Source organism: Copadichromis virginalis, linkage group LG14 (genome assembly GCF_057382275.1).
Source record: "Copadichromis virginalis isolate Kocher_CV1m ecotype Utaka linkage group LG14, C_Virginalis_male_GT1.1, whole genome shotgun sequence".
In the NCBI taxonomy this organism is placed as follows: Eukaryota; Metazoa; Chordata; class Actinopteri; order Cichliformes; family Cichlidae; genus Copadichromis; species Copadichromis virginalis.
In genome coordinates this window covers 35244568-35270656 of record NC_140631.1, presented here as the reverse complement: position 1 = coordinate 35270656, position 26089 = coordinate 35244568, and the positions used below count along the sequence as shown (strand labels likewise).

At 40.3% G+C, this 26089-nt stretch overlaps 1 protein-coding gene across 1 annotated transcript in view; it reads right to left on the bottom strand.

Moving 5' to 3' along the window:
• Nucleotides 1-26089, bottom strand: part of LOC146694447 (LHFPL tetraspan subfamily member 6 protein) — a 50694-nt gene that overhangs the window by 1654 nt on the left and 22951 nt on the right. The window contains exon 3 of the mRNA XM_085430631.1: nucleotides 2435-2533. Coding sequence (XP_085286757.1) covers nucleotides 2435-2533 — 99 coding nt within the window. The remainder of the gene's footprint in view (nucleotides 1-2434; nucleotides 2534-26089) is intronic.

Genomic DNA, 26089 nt, shown 5'->3' with positions numbered 1-26089 from the left:
AGGGTATTTTCCACTTGCAAAACATATCCCATCAAAGGAATCACTCGGATCCTTCATGCTTTGCTTCTTTGGACTCAGGTATGGAAATGAACACGTACGCAGTTAATGCCTCCTGCAGAGGCATTCAGAGTTTTCAAGCACTGACTACAGCCTTCATGGCTAATTAATGAGAGATGAATTAATGAAGGACTGCTTCAGATGTGGTGAAAGCATCATTCGTCGTCACCATCTTATCATAGTGTTGACATAAATGAGACGAACCTTGAGTCGCCAGTTGCTCTGAACAAAACTTTCAACCAAAAGCACTTGTTAACACAAACGTATATGTGCCTGTTCCTCCACAGAGGAAATAAAATGAAAACTGCGAATTCAACATAATTACCTCTGATAGCGTGTGGTGATGTGTTCTTGAAATTTAAAAGGGAGAAATCTGTTTGAATTATGTGGTTTAAGAGTAGATGCTGCTAGAATGGCAGAATCGGTGTGAATCCATAATTCATGTGACAGAAAACTGGATTAAAAATCACAGTTAATGTTTGCTGATGGTGTTCCTAATACATCTGGCTGCTTAGCATTTATTAACTTGCAACTTTTAACTTCATATTAGCAACATTTGCATTTTTTTTTCTTGTGGCAACAGTTGGAGAGGACAGTGAAGCTGTTTGGTTTTCCATTAATCTGTTCAGAGTATCATCTCAGCAGCGACAGAGCACATCTTCATGAAATGGGATACAAGTACTACAACCTGCGGCTATTTTGCCCATTTCCAGTCGGAAAATTGATTAGGATGAATAAGCAAATAAACAGTGGTTATTTTTTTTTTTACATTTTATTATTTATTTATAATCTGTGTGAGTGCTTCTTCATATTCTGCAGTTGCAAAAAGAAAAAAAAAACCACATGTAGCCTGTGTGCTGAATTACATTTTAATGTTTGCATCCACTGAAATGTGCATCATACGTCTGTTGCCCGGCACCTTCTTTGACCTGTATGCTGAACGGTAGCATGCAGCATAGATAATCCAGTCCCCTTAGTTATTTTAAATCCCACCTAAAAAAGCAAAGAAAAAGTAGTGCATGGGCAGATTTGTTTGCTTTCACGACTAAGAAATTAGCATTAGCAGAAATTTCCCCCAAAAAGTCTATCTTGAAGATTGATTACTGTATGTCGCTGAAGGAAGAAAGACATCTGAAAGCAAACCAAACTGCACGTTAATCAAAATGAAATTTAAACGGATCTGTTTTCCACTGACTTTTTTCATTTATAGTCAAACTTGTTCACTTTTAATTTGTGTGAACCCAGGTAGAAGCTTTAGAGCTAGCAGGCCTATAAATGCTAATAAGTATTTCTTCCCTCCACTATTTGTTTTGTTTTATTGGTAATAAGATTTAGTAAAGATACACATTTTTCTTCTTTCCTTTAAACTTGTAATGAAATGTAAAAAGTAGAATGATTGTAGTGAAGAGGATAGAAAAAATCTCATAAACTGAAGAATATTCACATGGGAGTAGGCTTTAATTACCAATATCTATAGTGATAATGATAATCTGTGTCCCCTTTATTATGCAGGTCAAATGTTTTGTGCAGCTCCATACAGATTCTTTTAATTCAAAAATCAGTTTTTATAGGTTTCCCATCCCTAGACTAGTGGTTCTCTGGTGCTCTTTTCCCTACGGCACGCTTTGATTCTGGACAAAAATATAAGAGCTGAATTTTCTCGAGGTTGATTTTGAGTATTCATGGTCCACACTCAGTGTTTTTAGTGAACCCCACTAAGCATTCAGATCAAGTCAAGATCCAAGCATGTGGGTGACGAATATCAAAATGGGCTGGGATGCTTCCAGGGATCCTCAGAGAGGATGAGCCTTTTAATTTTAATCCAGTGACATTAAAAAAAATCTCCATGTATTCTTGTGTTGAGTGTTAATAATATTAATCCAAGTTCCCAATAAAATATTTTACATCCAGTGAAAAACCAAACACTCTTTGATTAGTATCAAATAAAGGAGCAGCCGCAGTATGAAAAGCTTTTCCACCTCCCTAGTGTCTGATAAAGTAGCATATTACTGTCTGTGAGATAGTCCTGATAATACCAGCTGCATGCAGAGCACAAATCAAAGTATTGCTTATTCTCGGCACACATTTAAAGCTATAAAACATTTTGGAAATGGACAGCTACTGGATCTTCTGCTGTTAATTTTTTCCAAATGCATTAATCAAAACAACAAGAAATCACATCTTTTTTGACTACCAGAGAGAGACAAAAGGCAGCATGTCAACACATAAAGACAAACATCGGTCGTCTGTTTCACGTTTTCTGCGATTCGTCTGTTTTTGGGAATAAAAGATCCAGCGAGCACGGCACAAATTTATGAACCATCTGTGTGTAATTAAAGCCTCTGTGTGTGATGGATCTCCCTTGCAGACATCTTACCTAGTTGAAACTGGCTTGAGCTGTTGTTGCAGGTTTGCTGTACTTCCTCGCTGTCCCATCCCAGTGGATAGAGTGCGCAGCCCGATCCTATGAGCAGACCTGAGAACGAGATGAAGAGCAGGACAGTCGGGTCATGTGACGAGGGAATAGCACTAAAGACCGATCACCGGGGGTTCAAAAATATCACAAAACGTAGCAGCAGGCTGCAAAGACACCGTTTACGAGATAAAACCTGCAGCAAGGACAAACTCATCATCAAGGTGCTCGCTCAGCTCCTTGACGAAGGCCAGCATTGTTTTTAGGAAACCTCGCCTCTCCGGGTTTTTTTTTATAATTTAAGAATCTTTTAAGCGCTGTGAATAAAAATGCAAAGCGCCATGTGTTTTCTTATTTGTTCCATCCAGATATCAAGCAAGGTTTAATTAATTTTAACCTCAGGTTTTGTGCGGATTCTTCCTCATTATTTGGTCAATGATTTAATTAAAATGATCAAAAAGAGACAATGAGCTGTTGCTCTACAGGCATACGTGTGACCTCACCTCTGTGGTTCTTCCTTCTCCTTATCCGCAGCTTCTCATTCTTGTTCTTCCTATTATGTTTTAGCACATATCACCAGAGAGGCAGCACTCACCGCGTCCATCAGTTCTACCTCTGAACTAAGCCTCGCAATACTTTGGTACATGACACGGGCTGTGATTTTACTACTCTATCACATTTATACAGCAACAAAACAAAGCACCACAGCCATGTAGCTCATAAAACTGAAACAAATGAATGAGAACATATGCAAATAACTTGGCAATTTCTCACTGAGGCAACAGTGAAAAAAACAAGCATTTTTGGTACACAATAATTACTGTAAAACTCTGGAAAATCCTTGAGGGACTTCTTTATGTCAGTGATTAAAGAGACTTATGATTATGCCTAAAGCTGCGCACAGAGACAAGAGCAAAATCTAGTCAAGGCAATTACATTAAGGATTAATATCCTCAATATTTGCCTGCAGCCAGGTCTTGACAAGTTATTCCCTGGATGTCAAGGCCTGTCTCTTAAAATTACCCTGTGGGGGCCCCTGGTAGGTGGCTCTGCCATCACATTAGCTTAATCCCCTCAGATGTGTCTGCTCTGCTATCAGTTATGGGATGTGATGATGGCAGCAGAGGGAGAGACGGGAAGAAAGCGCTGCCTTCCAACCTGATTACCCCTGCCATCCAGGTCTGCCTTATTACATCTAGGCCAGATAACAAGCAGGAATTAGTCCACATGTTAATGAGGATGGGCTAGACAAACTGGCTAACATCTGAGGAGGAGTAGGTAGAGTGAAAGAGACATCTGTGTTGTCCCTGGTCACAGCCAAAAGGACAAACGAAAACGGGCTGTCTCAAATCAATTGGGTGAAACTCTGGCATGTTGATGAGAATGAGGGGATAGCAAAAGGCTCTGACCATGTCTGTGTCATTACAGCTCAGGATCAGAGGGGATCCAGGGATTTTAATACATAACAACTGAGCTGTTTCTCCCTCAAACCCTTAAGAAAACTTCAGACGAACTCCTCCTTCAGACCTAAAAATACTACCTTTAGCCCGTGCACTGCAGCAAAAGCGAAACAGGAGCATTTGATGTAAATCCCTATTCAAGCAACCACTATGGATACCTGATGAGTCTAAAAACCCACTATTTTAAAAGGTGCAAAAATGTATTTAGGAGGAAGGGTGCATTCACGCAGCCATTAAATTTTCTCGGTTACATAATGTTACTCGGTATGTTTTGATTCAAATTTGTAATAGCAAAGACTGTAAAGCATGCCAGCATGATAATGTATTCATGATTAATATTTAACATAATTTAAAATTCTCTTTCAAGTGTTGTGTAATGCAGAGATAGAGCAGCATGTAATCAAACTGAATTTCCTTGCAGCAAAATGAGAGGAGGTAAAAAAAAAAGAAAAAAAGAGCAAAAAAAAAAAAAAAAACGACTTTATTTCCCAGAGATGTTATTATTCTATCCAGTGAGGTATAATATTTCCATTTGAAAAATCAAACTTGATGGCAATTCTCAATCATACTTTGGTTAACACGTTTGCTAAAACGATCAAAACCATAAAGTTGCTCAGTTCTGCAGCAGGCACCAAACAGAGTAGAATGGGAAAAGAAAGACTTCATTGCATAGTTTCCACATCAGGTCAGATTATGATGATGACAGTGAATGCTGGAAATTGCTCCAAGACTACGGGCGGGAGGGGAATTATTGCCACAACAAAGACTGGAGCTGAGGTTCATTGTGTAAGCGCCTAAAATCAAAGGTTTCCATGTGAAATGTCACTGTTGGCTGTTGTTTTTTGGAAGTAAACTCCCAGAGTCTGCAACGCTGCAGTGGGTGAAATCAATGTGAGCGCTCACATGTTACCGTAACACTATTAAGACAGTTACCGTGGGAGCAGATGAACAAAAAATATGGGCACACTGCTAAGGTGTAAATATGAGGTCCCACGTTTCTCTTTTGGCTTTTATTTATTTGATTTCTTTATTTTTTTTCCTCACGATGGCTAATTCCATCAAATCCCATCCTCCACACTCCACACTGGTTATTGAAAACCAGAGGTAGGGGGGCTGTTGACTGGGATGTAGGAAAAAGATTACTGAGAAAGAAAAAACCCCAAAAACATTCTTTCACATAATGTTCATGAGCCAAGCTGTTAGAAAGAAGTGTGCTGTTGTGAGAGGCAGCTACCTCAGGCTCTCCTTCTGCATGCACGCTGTTATAGTCAGATACTTCTCATCCTTCTTATTATCCCGTCCTAAGCTAACACTGCTACACCCCGATCTGCACAAACACACAGTTGGGGATTTGTGTCAGTTAGCGTGTGGTTGTCAGCTATAGATATGCTTCTCGACCTTTTGTGCCTTTCCAAGTGAGATTGAAGATTTCCTTTATTGCGACTGTTCTTGAATGTTTCAAGATGTTCTCACATTTTGTGACCTAAATCGAATGTCCTGAGTCCTGGTGTGAAACCTACTCAAGTTACAGACACCCGACGGTCACAAGCACTAAAGCTAATTAACCATAAACAGCATTTTACTGCATGGAACTTCACATTCTCTTTGCTGCAAAACAGATTCTCTGAAAGAATTTAAAAGTCTTGAATTACGAGTCGTTTCGTTTCATTGAGGTCTTTGAGGTATTTCAGAGCTTTTCCCAAAGCACAGAAAGGAAATCATCTCTTTCAGACAACATGAACAGCAGATGGTCTCATGATGAAATCGTTGCAGGACTCCGCTATAAGCTGTCATGAGAATAGTTAGTGGAATAAACCACAAGTCTGTCACAGAGCCTTTGCTGCAGCTAGATGACACTCTGAGACTGACAGAAAGGATGACAAATATGAGAAATATACAACAACAGCTTGCATCGACACACAGAGGCAGGCAGAGGAGTTATCACACCTAATACCCCCCCAAAATAAACTGACCCGCTGAAATGTCTGTGCGATCAAATCTGCCTCTAAAGCAAAGAATTAGTGAACATAAAAGTTCCATTACAGATACGAACTATTCTGTAGCCTGTCACTTTAATAACCTCTCTGATTTCCTCCTGTAGCTTTCAGCATGTGGAGCAGATTTCTCTTCACAGATGGGGTGATGGTGACAGGAGGTTATGTCAGAGAGAGCTTTTGTGCAAATCAAATCAAATCACTTTTTATTGTCACATCACATGTGCAGGCACACTGGCACAGCACATGCGAGTGAAATTCTTGTGTGCGAGCCCCACAAACAACAGAGATGTGCAAACACAACAACACAAACGAGCAAAATACAAGAATGGCCAACCTGAAACTAATAAATATATGTACAATATATAATAGTGTATGCATTTCTGGATGTGTATACTAAATATTTTCCTACGTGTGTGTGTGTGTGTGTGTGTGTGTGTATACACATTTTTACAAATTAAATAGTAAAAAAATAAAATAATAATAATAATAATAAAATATATAAAATATACAGAGTTGAATATGTGCAAAACAAGTGGCATTTATATACAGTGTGGAGTGCATAATGTTGAAGTTCCAGTAGTGAAGCTGAGGTGTCTATGACGTGTTCAGCAGTCTGATGGCCTGATGGAAAAAGCTGTCTCTCAGTCTGCTGGTACGGGACCGGATGCTGCAGAACCTCCTTCCTGATGGAAGCAGTCTGAACAGTTTATGGCTGGGGTGACTGGAGTCCTTGATGATCCTCCCCGCTTTCCTCAGGCACCGCTTCCTGTAGATGTCTTGGAGGGAGGGAAGCTCACCTCCAATTATCCGTTCAGAGCACCGCACTACTCGCTGGAGAGCTTTGCAGTTGTAGGCGGTGCTGTTGCCATACCAGGTGGTGATGCATCCAGTGAGGATGCTCTCAATGGCACAATGGCATGCACTCCTTATGAACATTGTAACCACTGCGAGGGTTTTTAGTGTAATGTTATGATTAAACTATAATGGTCCATATATGCTATGCCTGATGGTTGTACAGCATTTATCTCTATTGATGAATATTCTACCACATTATGTAGAATATATGTTGATGGTCTTTGTGTTTCTTTACTGTCTCTATAGATACTTTCTCAAACTAGTCCACTTGATTTTTATACTGTGTTCAGCTGGTATTACTGTAATAGGGGTCCAAGCAGCAGAGCTGTTGGATAAGCCCTAGTATTCCTGCATTGGTGTCTTCTTTCTTCTTTTAACATTTAACGCTCTCTTGAGTGCCACCCATAGGTCAAAGTCGGAGGTGTGATTATAAGCATAACTATGGAAGCCCGTTTCCGCCACTAAAAAGAAAAAAGTACCCATAACTTGAAATTTCGACTTATTAACTCAAAATTTTGAGAAAAGTCACTTGAAATTTCGAGTTAGCGCTGCCAATCAGTAATCTATGTGAATGACAATGACATGAAATGCCTTTCCCTAACAGCCACACTTTGAACATAATGATATCAAATTGTCATGGCAACTGTGCCCGGCTGAACTACTAAGTCCACTAGTCGTTGCTTGAGCCCATTGAAAAGTTTTGCACTGATCTGCATGCATGCTTTTTTAAGATTCAGTTTTATCTACTGCTCCAGTGCAACTGAAGTCAAATGAACTGTACTGAAAAGCCAAATTTGTTACTTAGTGAGCTTGTTTTTTTTTTTGTTTTTTTTTTTACTATTTCAGCACTCCTCTAAGCTGTCATGATAGGGTAGTTAGTGGAATTCACCAGAATGCTGTTGCAGAGGCAAGGCAGGAACTCATAATCTTTAGAAATCTGCCAGCACCATCATCCACAGACCCCGTGTGTGCTTTCCACAGAGGTGATTAAGGATCCAAAGAGCTAGCTTTCTTTAGTAGCATCAATCATGACCTCAGGTCAAATTTAAAGATTCCCCTTAGCTTTCCGGGAGATCAGGAGAGGTTCAAGTGTGTCTCTATCTGGGAGGTATGTTTGTTTGCCTTACTGCATTTCGCCAGCAACCACTGTTTGTAGAGCGTGCCCCCCCCCCCCCCATTTTTGAAGTTTTGTTTCAGTTGCTTTGGCAGCCAGCTGATGCTTTATAAGCTTCAGGGGTGGATGAGGCGAAGAAGAGGAGGAAAAGGCTGGATAGTGAGTGCAGTGCAGAATATATGAGGCCAGGCAACTTATTCATGATCGAGTTTCAATTGATCTCCGTGTGGTCATTATCGGAATGACTATGTCAGGGCTAATAGCTTGTCTGAAAGGCTCTTCTATGAACTTGAAAGAGTTGGGTTAAATAGATTTAACCAAATACAATCAGCCTCACATATCAGTGTACAATCCAGAAAATCTGCTCTAATATAGTGATCTTTCTTCTGCCTCTGCTTGCCTCAGATTTCATCATCACAGTTGAGCACTTTTTTCAAATCAAATTATTGCCTGCCTAAAAAGCATACAGAGAAGTGTTTTATTCCATCACGGCTAAGCCATTGTTCCCCATCTTTTTTTCTCTGTCAATGCTTTTTTACCTGAATGAAAAACTGCCCCCTTTTCATATCCCCCCACATTCTCTGATTCAGGCAGTGCTGATGCCTTTTGTCAAGCTTTCTTGCTCTCTGTCAAGACCCAAGGAATTTCTTTACCCTCTTTCATGCCCCGAGACAATACCATTCAAGGTTATCATTCAAGAGGCCAAAAAGGGCAGGGGGAAAAAATGCAGAGGCTAAAGCTGGAGAGAATTTTTGTGGCCAGGGAATTGGAGTGTGGATGTGCCTGAGTGAGCTGGCTTAATGTAAGACAGTCCCTTTTGGGCTTGGAAGATCATCCAAAAGAAGTAGGAAAATGTAAGAGCAACCACACCTGGGAAGACAGTCTTGTTCTTCTATTAATATACCCTTTGCTCAGCATATGTGTTAAGACTTTTACTTACCAGAAACATGCCAAAGATGGATAAAAACTACACGATCAATAAACTGCTTCATTACTCCAGGAAATGCATGAAACGTGACTCTAGCCACATTGTCATTCTCTCCGTGTTTATCTTCCAGAGCTATAATGAAAAGCACCAGGGGTTCACAGTGTCATATCAGCCTAAAGAGGCCAGTGTGACTAATCTGTTCACAGACCCGTCCCTGCATGTCGAGGCATGAATTCTCTTTCATTTAAAAAACAAGACAAACAATAACATGTAACGTTTCCCTGCCTGCTTTTTAAAAAAAATCTTATTTTGATTGGCTCTGTCATTCAAGTTGGACTGGCTTAGTCGTTCTAGCAGGGCTTACTCCTGTGTGAGCATTTTTGCTGGAAAAGTTGGGGAATTTTTTGTGAGTGAGAAAGGGATCTGGAGTTTCACTTGAAAGGAGCAGTGAGATGGTTAGATGGAGGAAAAGGGGGGTGCAGAGACAGGAGGGATTTAAATAGGGTATGTGAAGTATGTGATATTTGATATGCACAGTGAAGCATATAAATATTTGCTGCTGCTGCAAGTGACTGGCATTTGGCTGCAGCTGACTGTTAGTCTTCTGATTGGTTTTCCGTGGCTCAAGAGTTGGGAGTTCGCCTTGTAATCGGAAGGTTGCCGGTTCGAGCCCCGGCTTGGACAGTCTTGGTCGTTGTGTCCTTGGGCAAGACACTTCACCCGTTGCCTACTGGTGGTGGTCAGAGGGCCCGGTGGCGCCAGTGTCCGGCAGCCTCGCCTCTGTCAGTGCGCCCCAGGGTGGCTGTGGCTACAATGTAGCTTGCCATCACCAGTGTGTGAATGTGTGTGTGAATGGGTGGATGACTGGATATGTAAAGCGCTTTGGGGTCCTTAGGGACTAGTAAAGCGCTATATAAAATACAGGCCATTTACCATTAAAAAGTATCAAGTATTTTTAGTTTATTCATGTTATTTTGTTAAGTAGCTACCTCTGCGATCCTGCCACATACAGGGCAGCTGGAAAAGACATAGTGGGAAAGATGCTTTTCCTGTTCTTTTTAAGGTGTTTTCATACTTGTACTGTTGAGTCTGTGGAAACTGAAATCTGGTTTTCTTTCCCCTTGGTACAGTCCATTTGTGCAGATGTTAACACAGCAATCACACTCAAGTACAGTGTGATCCGATCTTGATCTGACCCAGCTACCAAACTGTGCATGGTACGGTTTGAGCAACATGTCTTCCACATAGCCACATATGCTTTGCATTCTGGGATGTGGCTGATTACCATAGACATGCAGGAGTAAATTCTCCCTGTTATCCACTAGTTACGAACATGGCACCTTCTTCCTATATTTACTTTTGTTCTCCCTGCTCCAGACACATGTGGCCAATAAGTGGATTGAGGGCTCTCGCATGGTTTGTAGCGACACATTTTTGATTCCCTTGGTGTTTCCTGTTTGCTAGAAAAAGCCACAACTTTACAAACTCATAATTCAGACCAGAGTAAACGAACTACAGGTGAAAAAACATCCTTACTTGGTACCCAGGGGCTGGACCATGGCCAACTTCCAAGCAGAACTTCATATTCATTTAAACTACACACAATTACCTCTGTTATTTGCACAGTTATTGTTAAAATTACAAGTTTAAAAACCACACCCTTTCTGACATCCCTACATCCATCATATTACATCATATCCTGACAGTCTGTTAGACACACCAAGGACTCTATAACTGCACCCTCTCAGCCTGGCAGGCCTTTTGTGTCCCTGCCATTATACTGAAAACAAAGAAAACAGAACCATCAAGATGGTTGATGCATTAGTGTAGTTGAATTTAAGTTAACCTAATTCATTGAATCCTTTCAGCAGAATATTAGTACTACAGTTTTAGTTTGATCTGTAATTGCATTTATTTGTCTTTATGTATAAGGAAAAACCCACTGAACCAACCACCCACTCAACAAGCTACAAATTCTAAGAAATAAGCCTTTGGAACGACTTTTTGCATCCCAAGTGTCGATGTGCACGCTGCATCACATGTGCTGTGAGCCAACGCAACCGCCTTCACTGCAGTTTTTTTTCTATTATTTCATTATTATGCTGACAAAATCTGCCCAGAACGACATGCAAAGTATTGCCAAAGTACGGCAGATGGCGTCTTCTGCCATGATGAAACTGACAGACAGACTCACGAGGTGAAAACAGTACCTGCCACACTGTCACAGCTAATAATAAACTGAATAAATTTGTTGCCTACTGCGTGATGGTTGACTACACACAGAAACTCTGCTAGTCCGCAGCTTCTGTTTAGTTTCATGTTTCTCCATGATTTGCTTCACAATTTGAATATCAAACACAGGAAACTCTATTACTGACCTGGTCGGTGAGATCAGAGCACTGTGACAAACACAGTCTGACTATTCATTCAGAGTGTGACCATCATCTCCATGACGCACCCACCTCATCTTCTCTTTGGTATTTGCTTCCGGCCCACAAAAAAGGTCAAACTGATAGAAACACTCACACACCCACATTATTATTTCATGCTCATATGATGTCTGTGTGGTTTTACTTTTATGTCATCCTGCAAACCTACATGTTTTTTCATGTATTCTCTCATTGTTTGGCTTATTTGCCTTTTGTCTGTCGAACATCAGTTGCCCTCCAGGAATGACTTTAAAGTAAGCTGAACAAAAGCGAATTAGAGTGTTTTAAATATCCATCAACAACCCTTATGCCGTTTAGTGGCTAATCAAATTAACATTTTGTCAACTGTATCTTGATTTAGCAAGTCAATTTAGTAAGTTCCTTACATTGTCAGAGATATATAGTATATGAGACGATCTTACAGAGTTTAGTTGACGAAATTTGGACTATGCTTTAGGATAATTTTGTCATTAGTAGGCGTGACAAATATTTTCTACAAGCAGAACTTAGGGCAGAGATAAACCCGTGGTAGTTAAAATGTACTTATAAGTTAGGGCTGTGGAAAAACTTGAGTAAATCAAAAACTTTAATGACTAATGACTTTAATGATTGATGTAATCAGTTTCGATGACCAAAAATAAGTCAGAAATGATGAACAGCAGGTCTAGTTTGCCTGTGCCCCTCTGCTGTTAACTCAGTCTCATTTCTCTCCTGGTCCACCCATCAGTCAACATCACTGGCCCTGGGCGGAAAGAGCAGTTTGTGTTTTATTGATGTGTTTCAGTGCTTTTGCTAAAGGCGTTCTGTCAAGAGCTGGCCTTATCTAATCACACCATTCATTTGTCACACAGTTTCCTACTACAACCAGTAATTAATAAAAACACCAATTACACAACAAAATGAACTTCTGCTTCATCAGGCGTGATCAAAACCTCTCTCGGTCTGCTAGCCCAGGAGAACAACACGGTGCAGAAAATGTGCACAAGCTGAAAATGGGCTGTGCTAAATACGTAGCAAGTAACTTTCAAAAGAGAACATCCTGTGGATGCGTGCGGAGAATGAGCTTTTCACACAAGGGCGTAGATATTTTCTGTATGTCTCACCCTTTCCACTGACAAACCCATGGCTCTCTGCAAGCGTAACAATGTCTCCTCTGATCTCATACTGCAAATTGGATATCATTCCCCCTCCTTTTGGCTAAGATGAGAGTGCAAGTAGGAGGTATGGAAAAAGAAAGAAAGAAAAGAATTTCAGCAGCATCCAAGAGAAATTTCTCCTTTTTATTTTCCAAATGCTACTCATTTAGTTTTCCTTAAATGCAATGCATACCTTTCTCTTAAATGTAGTCACCTCTGTGCTAAAGCTAGTGTGTAAAATCCTGAAAATTATATTCATATTGTATATCTTAGAAACCCTACCATTCCTGGATCACTTGACTTCTACTGTTATCAATTTGCTGCCTTATTCCCCCCCCCAAACAAAGTCCAAAGAAAGATTAGCTTTTGAGCTATCTAGCAATATTTTAATGACTTATTATCACTATGAAGCTTGGTGGCAGGGTGGTGACAGTAAGCTACTTTGCTTGCACATGACACAGATGGAATCAAAGACAACTCTCAGGCTATTCTGGGCAACAGTTTTTCAGCCCTCTTTCAAATCAATTTTCAGTAATTAAAAGAAAGACGAAGAATGGGCTAAATAACATGCATCTATGGCAAAGTGTTGAAGAAATGATCTGCATGGCAGCCTGGAATCTCTGTAAGTCATAGCTTTTCCATCAAGAGTCAAATGAAGAAGAAAATGTATATTGAGCACAACAGAGCCAAAGGCGATGAAAATCCTCCTCAGGGTAGGATCTACTTTATAGGGTCCTGTGTAGCTGTTTTAACTGGGTCATATCTGATGTGTCGAGTAGCTCCCTCCTCCCACTGACAGAGCCTTACAGAAAAGCATAATGGTGTGCCATGTGTCCGAAAGCCGGCATATACCTACAGCACTGCGTTCCTTTCTTAATTACCCTTTATAATGAGCAAAAAGCATGCTAGCACAAGGCCTTCTAGGGAGAGGCAAATGAAAGACATTGCAATCTACGCTGTAATATTCATGTTAATAGCATCCAAATATGCAATGAATGTTTTAGTATCCTCCATGCAGACACTGCCAGATATCAAAATGCCTTTGACAGTACTGGGTCTCATCATGTGAGCTGCTCCATACCGCAAACACAAAGAGCCTCCTTTCAAAAGACAATGCAACGCTTCAGGGATCAAGGAAAAACTGACTCCCAATGCCAAGTGTAGCTACAAAGTACTCCACAGCCTGTGTTTAAAATCCCGGCCCACTACATTCACGCTGCCTTCTGGGACACACACCAGGCTAGCTCACCACCAAGGATTTAGTTGGATTGAGTTTAAGCAGCCTTACTCTGCTCTCTAAAATCAAATATTCCCTAAACTAACAGGTCACTCTCGCTTCCAGGGTTTCATTGTGTGGGTGTGATGTGAAAACCATTCAGCAAGAGCGGGCTCTCTTAGGACCTGGGGCCAATTCTAAAGCCTTGAACATGTGTATGGATATCACCAGAACATAGATAACATATACATATATATATATAAAAATGTAGTAAACAATTTCTGAAGGTAAATAAGGCTTTATACTGAGAAAAGAAAAAATGTTTCATAACTACATACTGTCTCTTAATGTCTATTTTCAGTCCGCATGCTAAGCTAAGCTAACTATGAGATGATGGAAGTTTTGCATTTCCCATCCCCACATACTAACAACTTCAAAAGTCAAACATTTTTTTTAGTGTCTTACTTATTTACAACCACCCATCCATTCTCTTCTGCTTATCCAATTCAGATCACATGTGGAAATTACTTTTAAAAGAAATAACTTCTTATGCATTAATGGTGAATGGTTATATGATAAAGCTCGAGTGGCTCCTCTTTCATGTTCTGCCGTACTGTTGACATTTAAGAGCCCTTGAGGAAGAGAATAGCAGAAATGAGAGCACATTATGCAACATGTCAAGTAGTCTGTGAGCAATACAAAAGGGCAAATGGAGAGCCAGAGATCAGATTATATGTGCTCATATAATCATGTGTGCTCATGACATTTTGTATGATACTGAATTGGTATTGTGATCCTATAATCTTATAATATCTGGTTTATCCTGTCCACTCAAGGATGAAAAGCTTTCTGCCACAGTGACTTTACAGATTGAAACCAAACAGATGTCAAGAAAAGGCTACTGGTTCTATTTCAGGTGAAGTTTTACCATTACAATACTTTATATTGCTATGCCATCCATGACAGTGCAGTAAGTACTGAGGTAAAATGAAGCTAATGCTCTTACATTGTAGGAGACTGTGCTGATGAAATTATAGCTTCCTTGTGAACTCTTGTATTTTGGGCAGTGCTGTTAGACTCACAAATGATATAATATCATCTGAAAAAAGTCCAGTTTCTCGACACTGAGCGGTTGGAAAAGCGACATCACAGAGAAACTTGTTTGAGTCACTTTGGTCTTAAAATCTCAGATGCGGTAAAGCATGATGAAATATACAGAGCCCCTGAAGTCGTTTCCAAAACTAGTGATTATTTTTTTCCTTCTTCATTAGACTACTAGCTAAATGTGATGACTTAATTCCTGTTTTGACATGCACTTAAATTCCATGTTCATCTTGATAAACAGTTTCTAATTTGTCAGTTAAGCCCTTAGGCAGAATAAATCAAAAACATTTAAGGTAAAGAAATAAAAGCGTCTGGATGAGAATGAACTCCGACAAATTAAAACCCAAAGGGTTGGGCGATAGCGGGTGGACTGAAAATGAAGCACTTTATATGGGTAATTATAGAAAATACAAACAACAACCACAAATATGTGAAATAGCATTGCTTTGCTTAGTGCCGCATACATTTAGGAAAAAGCGAAAAGCCACACTCTAACGCAGGATGATAAATGGATAGGTTATTTATCATATTTTTAAAGGAAAATGAAAAGGTGGTATACTGGTCAAGTTTGTTTTTACTATGCCCCAGACAATAAAGACCTAACACCTCTATTACACTTGTGCCTCCCACAACCATATGGCTTCAATCTGCAGCAGGCATTCATGCCATAAGAGCAGTGGATCATATGAATCCACACATTATAGCAAGGCCACAAGGACGAATGAAAATCAATAGTTCCCTGGGACTTTCCAATACTGCCTTTCACTGAGGAAATATATATATATACATATATATATATATATATATATATATATATATATATGTATATATATATATATATATATATATACATACACATATATATATATATATATGTATATATATATATATATATATATATATACATACACATATATATATATATATATATATATATATGTGTATGTATATATATATATATATATATATATATATATATATATATATATATATATATATATATATATATATATATATATATATATATATATATATATATATATATATATATACATACACATATATATATATATATATATATATATATATATATATATGTGTATGTATATATATATATATATATATATATATATATATATATATGCGCAGTAAGATGTGGGAACAATGGTCTTCAAGCATGGTTGGTTTGCTCCACTACTCATGGTGTTTTTAATTTTCCACTATCCCACTGCCTTCTGCTTAATTAACTCTGGACTAACAGCAGTGTATGCCTGGGTATCGTATAACTTGGCAGACAGACCTCTCAGTTTCTCTTAAAGAAACAACATTAGGAAGACAATGCAAAGCAAAGCTAGACTTCAATTTCTCAAAATTCGTTATTTCTAACTCACTTAAATGGTTTCACAACACCTTGAAATTTAATAGTAAAGTCTAAGATTGTAGTTAAAACAAACAAAAAAGCCTGTGGATGCATAAAAAAAAAAATCAATTTTGACCAAAGTGAACAAACTTGGACTCAACTGAAGGAATGAAATGCAAAAATTCAGTCAGCTGCCACTTCACATATACATTAAATTGAACTAAATTACTAAATACATTTAGTAAGATTAAAGTTTCAGTTCCACAAATGTTCCACAATAGAAGTGAAGCACAATGACATGGCATCCAGAAGTAATAGAAGTACAGGACAGATTGCTACTCACAGTGTTAAATTACAGTTGGAAAGCGTTAAATTATACCAATATCTCAAATTGTGAATACAATTATCAGCAATCTTTCTGAATTATATATATATTATATTAAGTTACTTTCCAACCCATGGTGTATTAGTTCTGTACAAACAGAGTTATAAAATTCCATTTTTTAAGATCCATCTGTATTCATGAACATGAACCAGTGTCTTCAGAAGCTTAAATTGGAAGATAAAACTCGGGTCCGCTACACTGATGATGTATTAGAGAGCTGCTTTGTGGAATAAAACTATGAAATTTCACAGCAAAATTAACTTTGCGTCATTATAAAGCTCTCAGCGATGAGGCTCTCGCCTCCATAATGTCATGCATCCACAAAGGCTCACTGTCAATAGAACTCGGGTCACAAAACATCCCCTGATTGATTCAGTCTGAGTGTCTTTGGATCAAAGAGGGGCTTGTTCCTACTCACAAATTATGACTGATTTGTCCTAGATCATAGGTTACTGCATGTGCACAGTCATCATTTTCTTTTTTTTGTCTTGAATGTTTATTACTGTAACCCTGTTATGGCAGCTTGACTGTGACTGAATAGGCTGCTAAGGGCTGTTGAGAATGTACCACAGGACATTTCAGAGCTAGTCACTCTGATTGATTGAGCCATAAAGAGTTTGTCCATGGGGTTAACAGGACCCGGACAAAAGATTAAGAGTCTGTTGAGTGTTGATTAATGGTCGAGGATATAACCTCTGGCCAGTGGTGCTGAAAGATTTATATAAACAGGGTCTCAGCAGCAAAATATTTTACACACACTGAATTGGAGTAATCTAAAGTCGGCGAGAACAAAACAATTACAGGATATCCGCAGGACATGAGCTAAATCAAAACAGAATTGTCACAACTCTGTAATCGGACAAACAAGTGTATTATTAACTGACAGAAGAGGTAGAACAAAAGCAAGCTAGGAAATAGGATGAACCATAAAATAGAACTGAAATGGAACAGCCTCACTTTCATTTTTCGTTTTCTAAGTGAGAAGGAATGTGATGACGGGGGGAGAAAAATTTCCTCTGCATATTTATACAGGACGTTGTCTGTGTCAAGCCCTGCCCCACCCCCTGGACTTGGACTGCCTGATTAGCATTCAGAGAATTCATTAAGACACAATCGCTGGTCTATGGGAACATGGGAATTCTTGATGGAGGAGAGGTTGAGTTCAGCCCGCTGGGTAACTTACTACAGAGAAAAACACCCCATCCCCCCAAACCTGAAGGTCACCACGTCCTTACTCTGCTACTGATCTGATGGATCAGAGACACACAGCCAATGCGGAGGAGGGGGATTGTCAGCATCCGAAAAATGTGCACTAACTCTGCCTGAGAAAAAGGCATGACTAAACGCTAGTCTGACTTTTGCCTTGACTACCCCCAAAGGCAATCTCCCACAGTCCATCAGTTCCATGTTATAAAAGTGTTTCCCTTGTAAGCTATAAAAAAAAATATAAATAAAATCTGACTTTTATGCTCGCACACCATCCATCCTTCAAAGTTTTACCCCCACCCCAATTTCCCCAACTATTAAAATCAATGTAAAGATGAATGAACCGCAGAAACCAAGGGGACATTGGGTAGACAAATTCTTCCGGCTGCGCCAATGGGTCATACATTAGGAAGGCGAGCTTTGGTTGCAACCCAGTGATGAATCATTCCTCAGGGAAGTACTACACACTTCAACCCGTTTAATAAAAAACACCAAAAAAGTGTCCCGCATGAAAGCTTCACAATAATAAATCACAAGCGATGCATGCAGCGACGCTGCACAAATCCAGCAGTTTGGCTTTGGTCTCCGCTCACTGCTGGACTGTCATTCTGCTATTTCTTTCATCCCGCTGTGGTTGCTTTGATTTGCAGCACAAATATGAATCTTTTTGTCGTTACCTCCTTCCTCAGAAAATGATTTCAAATTATAAAGGAATTATCCAGCAGAGGGACAAATACTTCCCTGGGGTTTAATATCACAATTTATGCTTAAGTGTTTCTCTTGAAGTGGTCTCTTGATGGCTGATTAAATTTTAAGCATGCATTAGTTTTAAGGGTTTCACAGTAAAATTAATTACCAGTATACCAGTATGGGGGGTAAAACGAAGAACTGTTGTAAAAGTCCACAACAAATACCCCTAAGAGACATTTGTGCCACATCCTCAAGCCTCCTCCTTTCCTTTTTTTTACCACTACATGGAAGAAAGACTTTGATCATCCACTGCATCTCACTCAGAAAAAGAAGATGAAAACAGAGTCGGGGCATAAGAGTTGGGGTTTTTCACACGAGGGAATGCAGAGCGGTAGGAAAATGAGGTGAACAGCAGCCACAAAAAGAGAGCAGAAAACCTCCAGCAGCTGCAGCACCCTCGACAGGAAACTAAGCTGCTGAAGCAAGTGTCAAACAAAACAAATTGCTTAAACCCCTGTGACACGTTGCGAGGTCTCATGACAAGAGTGGAAATTAAGTTGCCACAGACAGAGAATGCCAAGGCTAGATCACCAATATGAAGAATAATGCTGACTCTGATGGCAGTGGTGAGGTGTGTGCATTAGTGTGCTTACGAGGTATCGCTTCACACATGAGAATTAATTCATAAATCACTAGACATGTGGCTCCTTTGTCCAACAAGGGATTGGAATTCTTTTATGCACCATGTTCTGTTTTTTGTAATGGAGCCAAAGCTAAAATAGACTTCCTCTCAGCAGGGACTAGAGTATTCTGTCTCAAAAGATCCCTTCTTCTCTCAGAACCCAGGCATGGCTGACACGAATGTGACAGCACGAGTGAGTCAACATACCCAGGCAGTGCACTTTCATTTAGGAAGGAGGGAGCGCTTCAAAGTTCAGCTTATGGAGTAAAGAAAGAATAAAGAACAATGAAGAGCAGTATGTGCTGGCTAAAAAGGCACTTTGAGATGGAGAGAAACTGAAATGGCAGCAACAAAAGAAACAATTTATACATTCGAGTTCATGTCAAGAAGAAGAGAAAAAGTATTTAATGCCCCTCAGGTGACTCATTTATTAATACAGCCGTAATTCACTTTTTGTAGATGAGGTTTGGTTTTCAGTGTTCTTCACTATGTTCATCGTCCGTGGCGAATCCCTTCATGGAAAAACTTTGCTGAACTACAGAGTCTATAGAAAGGCAAAGGGTAAGAATGAGCCATTACTCACACTAGAGCTAAAAAGGCACAAATGCAAGAAGACGTAAAAAAATACCAAGGTTGATGTATGGGATATATTTCAGTGAAAACTGCAACAAAGAAATGAGTGTGTTCCCATGAGTGTGTGTGACTAAGATCAGGAGCATGTTGCAAAGGTTTAAGGTACCCATTACTGCTGAGTATAGCAGCAATGGGATTAGTGGTACCCGGAGGGCACAGATGGCACCGAAATCCTCCGAGCCGTTCTGAAAAGGTCACACAAAATACAGGAGAGACCCCCCCCACCTACTCACCCAACCATTCACTGCTGCTAACAGATTCCTCGGGCAGGATTGTGCTCAGGCTTTTAGTCTCTCATCAATCCTCTGAATGCTCCACAATCATTCTTTTCAAGTGCGGAACAGAGGCAGGAACAGAAATGCCTTTAAAATGTCAAACGACAACAGACCTGAGTTGCAGTGTCATTGATGATATCGTGGCGAGGGCTGAATTCAATGAGAAACATGTGGCACTATAGAGGAAAACAGGTTTATCAAAGCTCTTTTGTTGAAATGTTTAATAAGACATGAAATGCAAGAAAGAAAGGACAGACGCAGAGAGATGTATAAAAGATAAGATAAGATAAGATAAGATAACTCTTTATTGTCATTGCACAGTCATACATAGTACAGTAGTACAATGAAATTGGAAAAACTGTCCTACGTCGGCACTACATATAACACAACACAACACGATATGACACATCACAACGTAACAAACAACACAACACAGTATATTAACTTAGTATAAAAAAGAAGAATAAGTGTATGTGTATTGCACACTGTTATTATTGCACATTAATTATTATTGCACCTTGTTATAAATATAAATATTATTGTTATCGTTTTAAACATTGTTACCTCCCCCTAAAAAGTCCAGGGAGGTATCCAGTCAGGTCAGCTATTTGCATTGATCAGGGCTATTGCCCTGTTGTAAAAGCTGTCCTTGAGTCTATTTGTTCGGGACCTCAGCAGCCTGAACCTCCTGCCAGACGGCAGCAGCTTAAACACCCGGTGTCCTGGGTGTGTGCAGTCCCGTAGGATGCTGCGTGCCCTCTTGAGACAGCGAGTGCTGTACAGGTCCTTCAGGGAGGGAAGAGGATGTCCAATGATTTTTTGGGCCATGCTGATGACCCTCTGGAGTGCCTTTCTGTGTGCTGTGGTGCAGCTGGAGAACCACACACCGATGCAATATGTCAGCACACTTTCAATGGAGCAGCGGTAGAAGACGGTCAGCAGCTCCTTCTTCAGGTCCATTTTTCTGAGGATTCTCAGAAAGTGGAGACGCTGTTGGGCCTTCTTTAAGACCGCAGAGGTGTTAGAGCTCCATTGGAGGTCTGTGTCTATGTGCACACCCAGAAACTTGAAACTGGAGACCCTTTCCACGCACTGCATCAACGGGGAAATCAGTTCCAATAAATCAGTTCCAATAAATACGAATTGAGCTGATGGGCAGCTTTTAATCCCATTTGAAGGGCATTTTTGACCCCTTCATTTCTCATTTTCTCATTCATTTGTCTCTGTCATGGTGAATGTAGTCATGTTAGGTCTGCAGAAAGGAGGTTTGCATTCCTCCTCTGTTGTGCATTTCCTGCCACCATACGGCTGCACTGTCCCCAGGTGCCGGCTTGTTCGCCAGGACCATATGGCAAGGCCAGCAAAGCAGGTAGTGAGCTCCAAGACCCTACCAGTGTCACCAGTTTTCATGTTTTCTCCAAAAATACAAATATAGAATAATGAGTTAAAATATACAGACTAAGACATATGGACCACACCATGGCACGGATGTGATGTGGCTTCCAACATTAAACCTCACGAAAGTAAGGAAGGTAAGAACCTCTGTAAATCACTACAATTTATTTGATACCTTAGCACTAAGGCTGGGTTTCAATTATTGATTTTCCGATTAAAATCAATTTTAGCTTGAATAACGCGATATCGACAGAGATGGGCAGTAAGGTTTGGAGTCTTCTCTCACCCCCGTTCTCTGCGGCCTGCTGGAGCGGGGGGGCTAGGAGGAGGAGTTGGCCGTCCGACTGCGGTCTGGAGTGTGGGGCCTCCCTGCTGCTGCGGAGTCGGGGCGGTCTGCCTCTCCCCACCGCAGGGAAAAAGGTAACACCACCTGGGTCTGGGTGCAGTTCCCCCCTCCAGGGGCAAGGGTACCTAGACCCGGTTCGTAGAGTACGCTTGGGGAGTGTGATCGTGTGTACAGCGTCTCTTTATGTCTGTCTCCACGTTGGTTGAGTGTGGAGTAAGTGCATATGAGAGCATGAGGGGGGGAATGGATGTTTGTATCTGTGTGTGCCTGTATGTCTGTGTCTATATGTCAGGTTGGGTATCAGACGCCACCTCTCTGGGACATCTCAGGCCCTCCAAGGTTTGGAGGCCTATCTCCACCCACCACCACTTCCCCTGCCAGTGGCAGACTGCCTCAGGTGTCGGTGCATTGGTGGTTCTTTGTGTCTGGGGGTGGGCGTCTGGGTACACACCGGCTCACTCCTTGGCGGCCGCTTATCGGGGCCTGGAACCTGGGGCTCGCTCGGGCCACTTCGGAGGTGGGGTGCCCCCGGCCTCTCGGCCTGGGGCTCGGTCACTCAGGCACAGCTGGCTGCCGGCGGAGCTCACGGGCGCGTCACTGCAACTCCCCCTGGCTTCTGCTCCGCGGCTGCTGAGTGAGCCCTCATCTGGGGCTCTCCTCAGCTCTTACTGGGACAGTGGTGCGGCTGCCCCTCTGTTGGTCTTCCTTGGTCTCTTGTGTTCTGGGGGCCTCTGGATGTCTGGAGTTTTGATCTCCTCCATACCTGCTTCATACCCTGGAGGACGGGGCTGTGGCTCCCCACACTCCCTAGCAGATCGTTACATGGAGAAACCTTTGGAATGCAAGCATGCTGATCCACACAGGTATGCACACAGGTGTACACACGGGTATTCACAGACGCGGACTACAGCTTTCTTGGCTGCTGCCTCAAAGCACATTGTGCGCTGTCTATCTTGCGTGCTGCACAATATCGTTTATTACTTAGTATCTACTGATATTTACTGCTAGCTAGTTTATTGTGATGGTGCCGTTTTTTTTATTATGTTGCTCTTTGTTGTTTGCTTTCTCTTCTGTTTTTTTTCTCCATACAGGTGACCCAGGTGTTTTTTTTTTTGTTGTTGTTTTTTTTTTTTTTTCTTTCTTCCCCCCCTTCTCACCGTCTCTTCTCCCCTTTGGTTTTCTTTCTCTCCCTCTCTTTCTTTCATTCTTTCTCCCTGTCCTATCCCCCAGTCATGTCTGTCCCGTTTGTAGGAACTGAAAATAAAATAAATTCATAATTATAATAAAGGTCAATCAAATGGACCAATATGGCAAGGCCATGATGATCCACTTAGTAAAATAAATCCGCTTGGCATCTTTCTTTGCCTTAAGACAACAATTCTGATGGCTAAAGATCCAAACGGGACACAAAAAGAAAAAAAAGAAAAGAGATGGGCAGTAACGCATTACTTGTAACGCGTTACTGTAATCTGATTACTTTTTCAAGTAATGAGTAAAGTAAGGGATTATTATTGCAAAAACGGTAATTAGATTACCGTTACTTTCCCGTAGGAACGCTGCGTTACTGCGTTACTAAAACCGTGATTTTTTGCGAGAATGTCTCATGACAGTGACGTAAGCGAGTGCACCGTTAGTGACAACAGCTGTGTGCAGATCAACAATGGATCACATATCGATTGTGGGAGAGAGTATGAGCGTGCAGCGTTTAAAGCGTGGAAGTACTGACCTTACTTTGAGTTTGATTCCATAAAAAGTGACAAAAACATTAGTGTCCGTTGTGCGTGGGAAGAAAACTTCTTTTTGCAGCGAAAAAAACCCCTAAACTTCCGAGCAAGCACTGAGTGCGCAACGACGTGATGGGAAATTCACAGAGAAACTCGCAGATTCTTCCACTGACCGCTGCGGCACACCTGCACCAGGGTAAACCTCTGCCTACCGCAGTCCTGCTTTGCAGGTGAAAATAGAGCAACAGGACCGCTGAGTCTTTGACTTTATTTATTTTCTGCTGTGTTTTACTTGCATCTGTTTGAAAGAGTGAGTGTAAACACAAAAAATATTTTATTTTATGTGCTGGAATGTGTAGAAAATAGGTTTAAATGTTAAACTAATTTATTCAAGTCAGAATGTTGCATATAATTAAATTTTTGCTTGATGCATAAAGTTAAAAGATTAAAACTAATAAAACAAGTTAAAAAAAGAGACTTTTCCATTTGATTACATTTTGTATGATGGATTATGCAGAAAAAGTGGAATTGGGCTGAAAGATCTATCGCTTTCTCACCTCTTCAGGTTGTAAATCGTGTTTTTAAAAAGTAACTAAGTAACTAAGTAACTAAGTAATTAATTACTTTTGAAAATAAGTAATCAGTAAAGTAACGGGATTACTTTTTGGGGGAAGTAATGAGTAATTAGTTACTGATTACTTTTTTCAAGTAACTTGACCAACACTGGATATCGATTCATTAAATTCTGAATCACTTTTTAAATATAAATGTATTTGCCAGAATCTCAGGTTAAAGCTTTCGTTTCAACAACCACCAAACAGCTAAAACAGCAAACGAGAGCAGATAAACGGATTCAACACAAAGACGTAAACACAAAGCGCGGACCCAACGCAACAGAATCTGTAAGATGTTGAAAGCCGACACCTCACAGATTCTGATGCAGCAGGTTTTGTCACTATCTGACCAAAATTGACTGAAAAGAAGATCAAAACTACGCTTCACATTTGATAAATATCGTCATTAATTCCCTCTTACCTTTGCTGTTTTGCTTCCACCATGATAAAAACCACACTTCCTCCACAGCCCTCTCTCTCTCTCTCTCTCTCTCCTCTCAGTGCACTTCAAGAACATTTTCCAATCTCAAATATCAGTTTTCTGTCTTGTCTTATTACGCACCAGTCTATTGTTGTGTACAGCGCTGTCAGCCGCTGTTTTTTTTAATTAAAAAATGACCTGAGACAAGAAAGCCCAATTTCTGCTGTTCAAAACCGAAGAAATGTAAACTTTTTAAAACTATACCAAACTGCAAAATGCTTAGCTGTGTCTCTAATAAAACCTCTGTAACTTTGCTCTGCTTGACTTCAGTTTTTGATCTACTGCAGAATATTTTTAAGGCAGTTATCTGCTACAAAAAGCCAGGCCAGGAAAATCTCCTTCATGTGTTTCTGTGCTTTATCCTTAGTTACTTTGGCACAAAGGCGCCTGCTGTGATGCTTACACCTGATAAATGATCAGAATTATAATATTTCTGACTGTCTGAGGCAAAATTTCCCCAATTCGATTCAGTTCTAATCAAATCGGGACCTTGTGAATCGGAATCAAATCGATTATAGAAATCAGTGACGATACCCAGCTCTACTTAGCACAGACAATTTAAACGAAACTTTCTAAAATGATCCTAAGAAATGCGCGGTACTGTGCAAGAGTCCTCATTTCTTCTGACTTTCTTATAAGTAGTCCTGAGCAATAGCCTTCCAGACTTTCTAAAGGTCTTTTCAAGTTTTTTCTTTCGACATTACCTGCTTTTTTGCTTATTTTTAGTCTGGTACCTGACTATTTTCAAAGAAGTATTTGTTTTGTTTTTAAACCACTTCTCACTGACCTATGACTCATTCAAGTATAAAAAGGCAACTAACTCATAAGACCCTGATAAGCCAAAGATGTGTCTACACATAACAGGTCATTTAAACTCAATATAAAAACAATTCTTAATTGTAACTTTAGGGACTTTGTTACTAGCAGCCTGTCACAAAAAATGCCAAATATTATTTTTGCATCGACAATGTGATTCCCAAAGAGCTATTAGCATTTGGTATATCTTGGAATACTGTGTAATGTGTCCTTTAACAACTTTTGGGGAAACTGGACAAGTGGAGGGCAAAAGAATAAGAATCACGGCTAAAAAACTATCTAGAGCAGATGAACAGTATCTGAAAGACATGTGCTCAAAAAACAGGGAAAAATCCAACAAAGACCTGACACAGGAGCTGAGAGACTCATGTGGCTCTTCAGTTAATCTTCTGTTCACCAAAGCCTCATTAGAAATGGTCTAAATGGAATGCAGGCTGCCAGGGGAAAAAGGCTAAAGTATGCTAAATTACACATGAACTGAACTGAAAATCAGTGGCAGCAGGTGAGTGATGAGTCCAAACTTAAAATGTTTTGTTAAAATGATCACCAGTATGTACAGAATTGGGGCTTCTCATAATTGATGGAATTATGAATGCAGAAAAGTACCATCGTATTTTGATGGAACATGCAGTGCCATCTGGAAAGCATCTGATTGGCAAAAGCTTCTTTTTTTTTTTTTTTTACCATTAAAATGATCCCAAAAACGCTGCCAATGTAGTAAAAGCATACCTGGATAGAAACACACAAAGGGACAGCCCACAGTCCAAACCTCA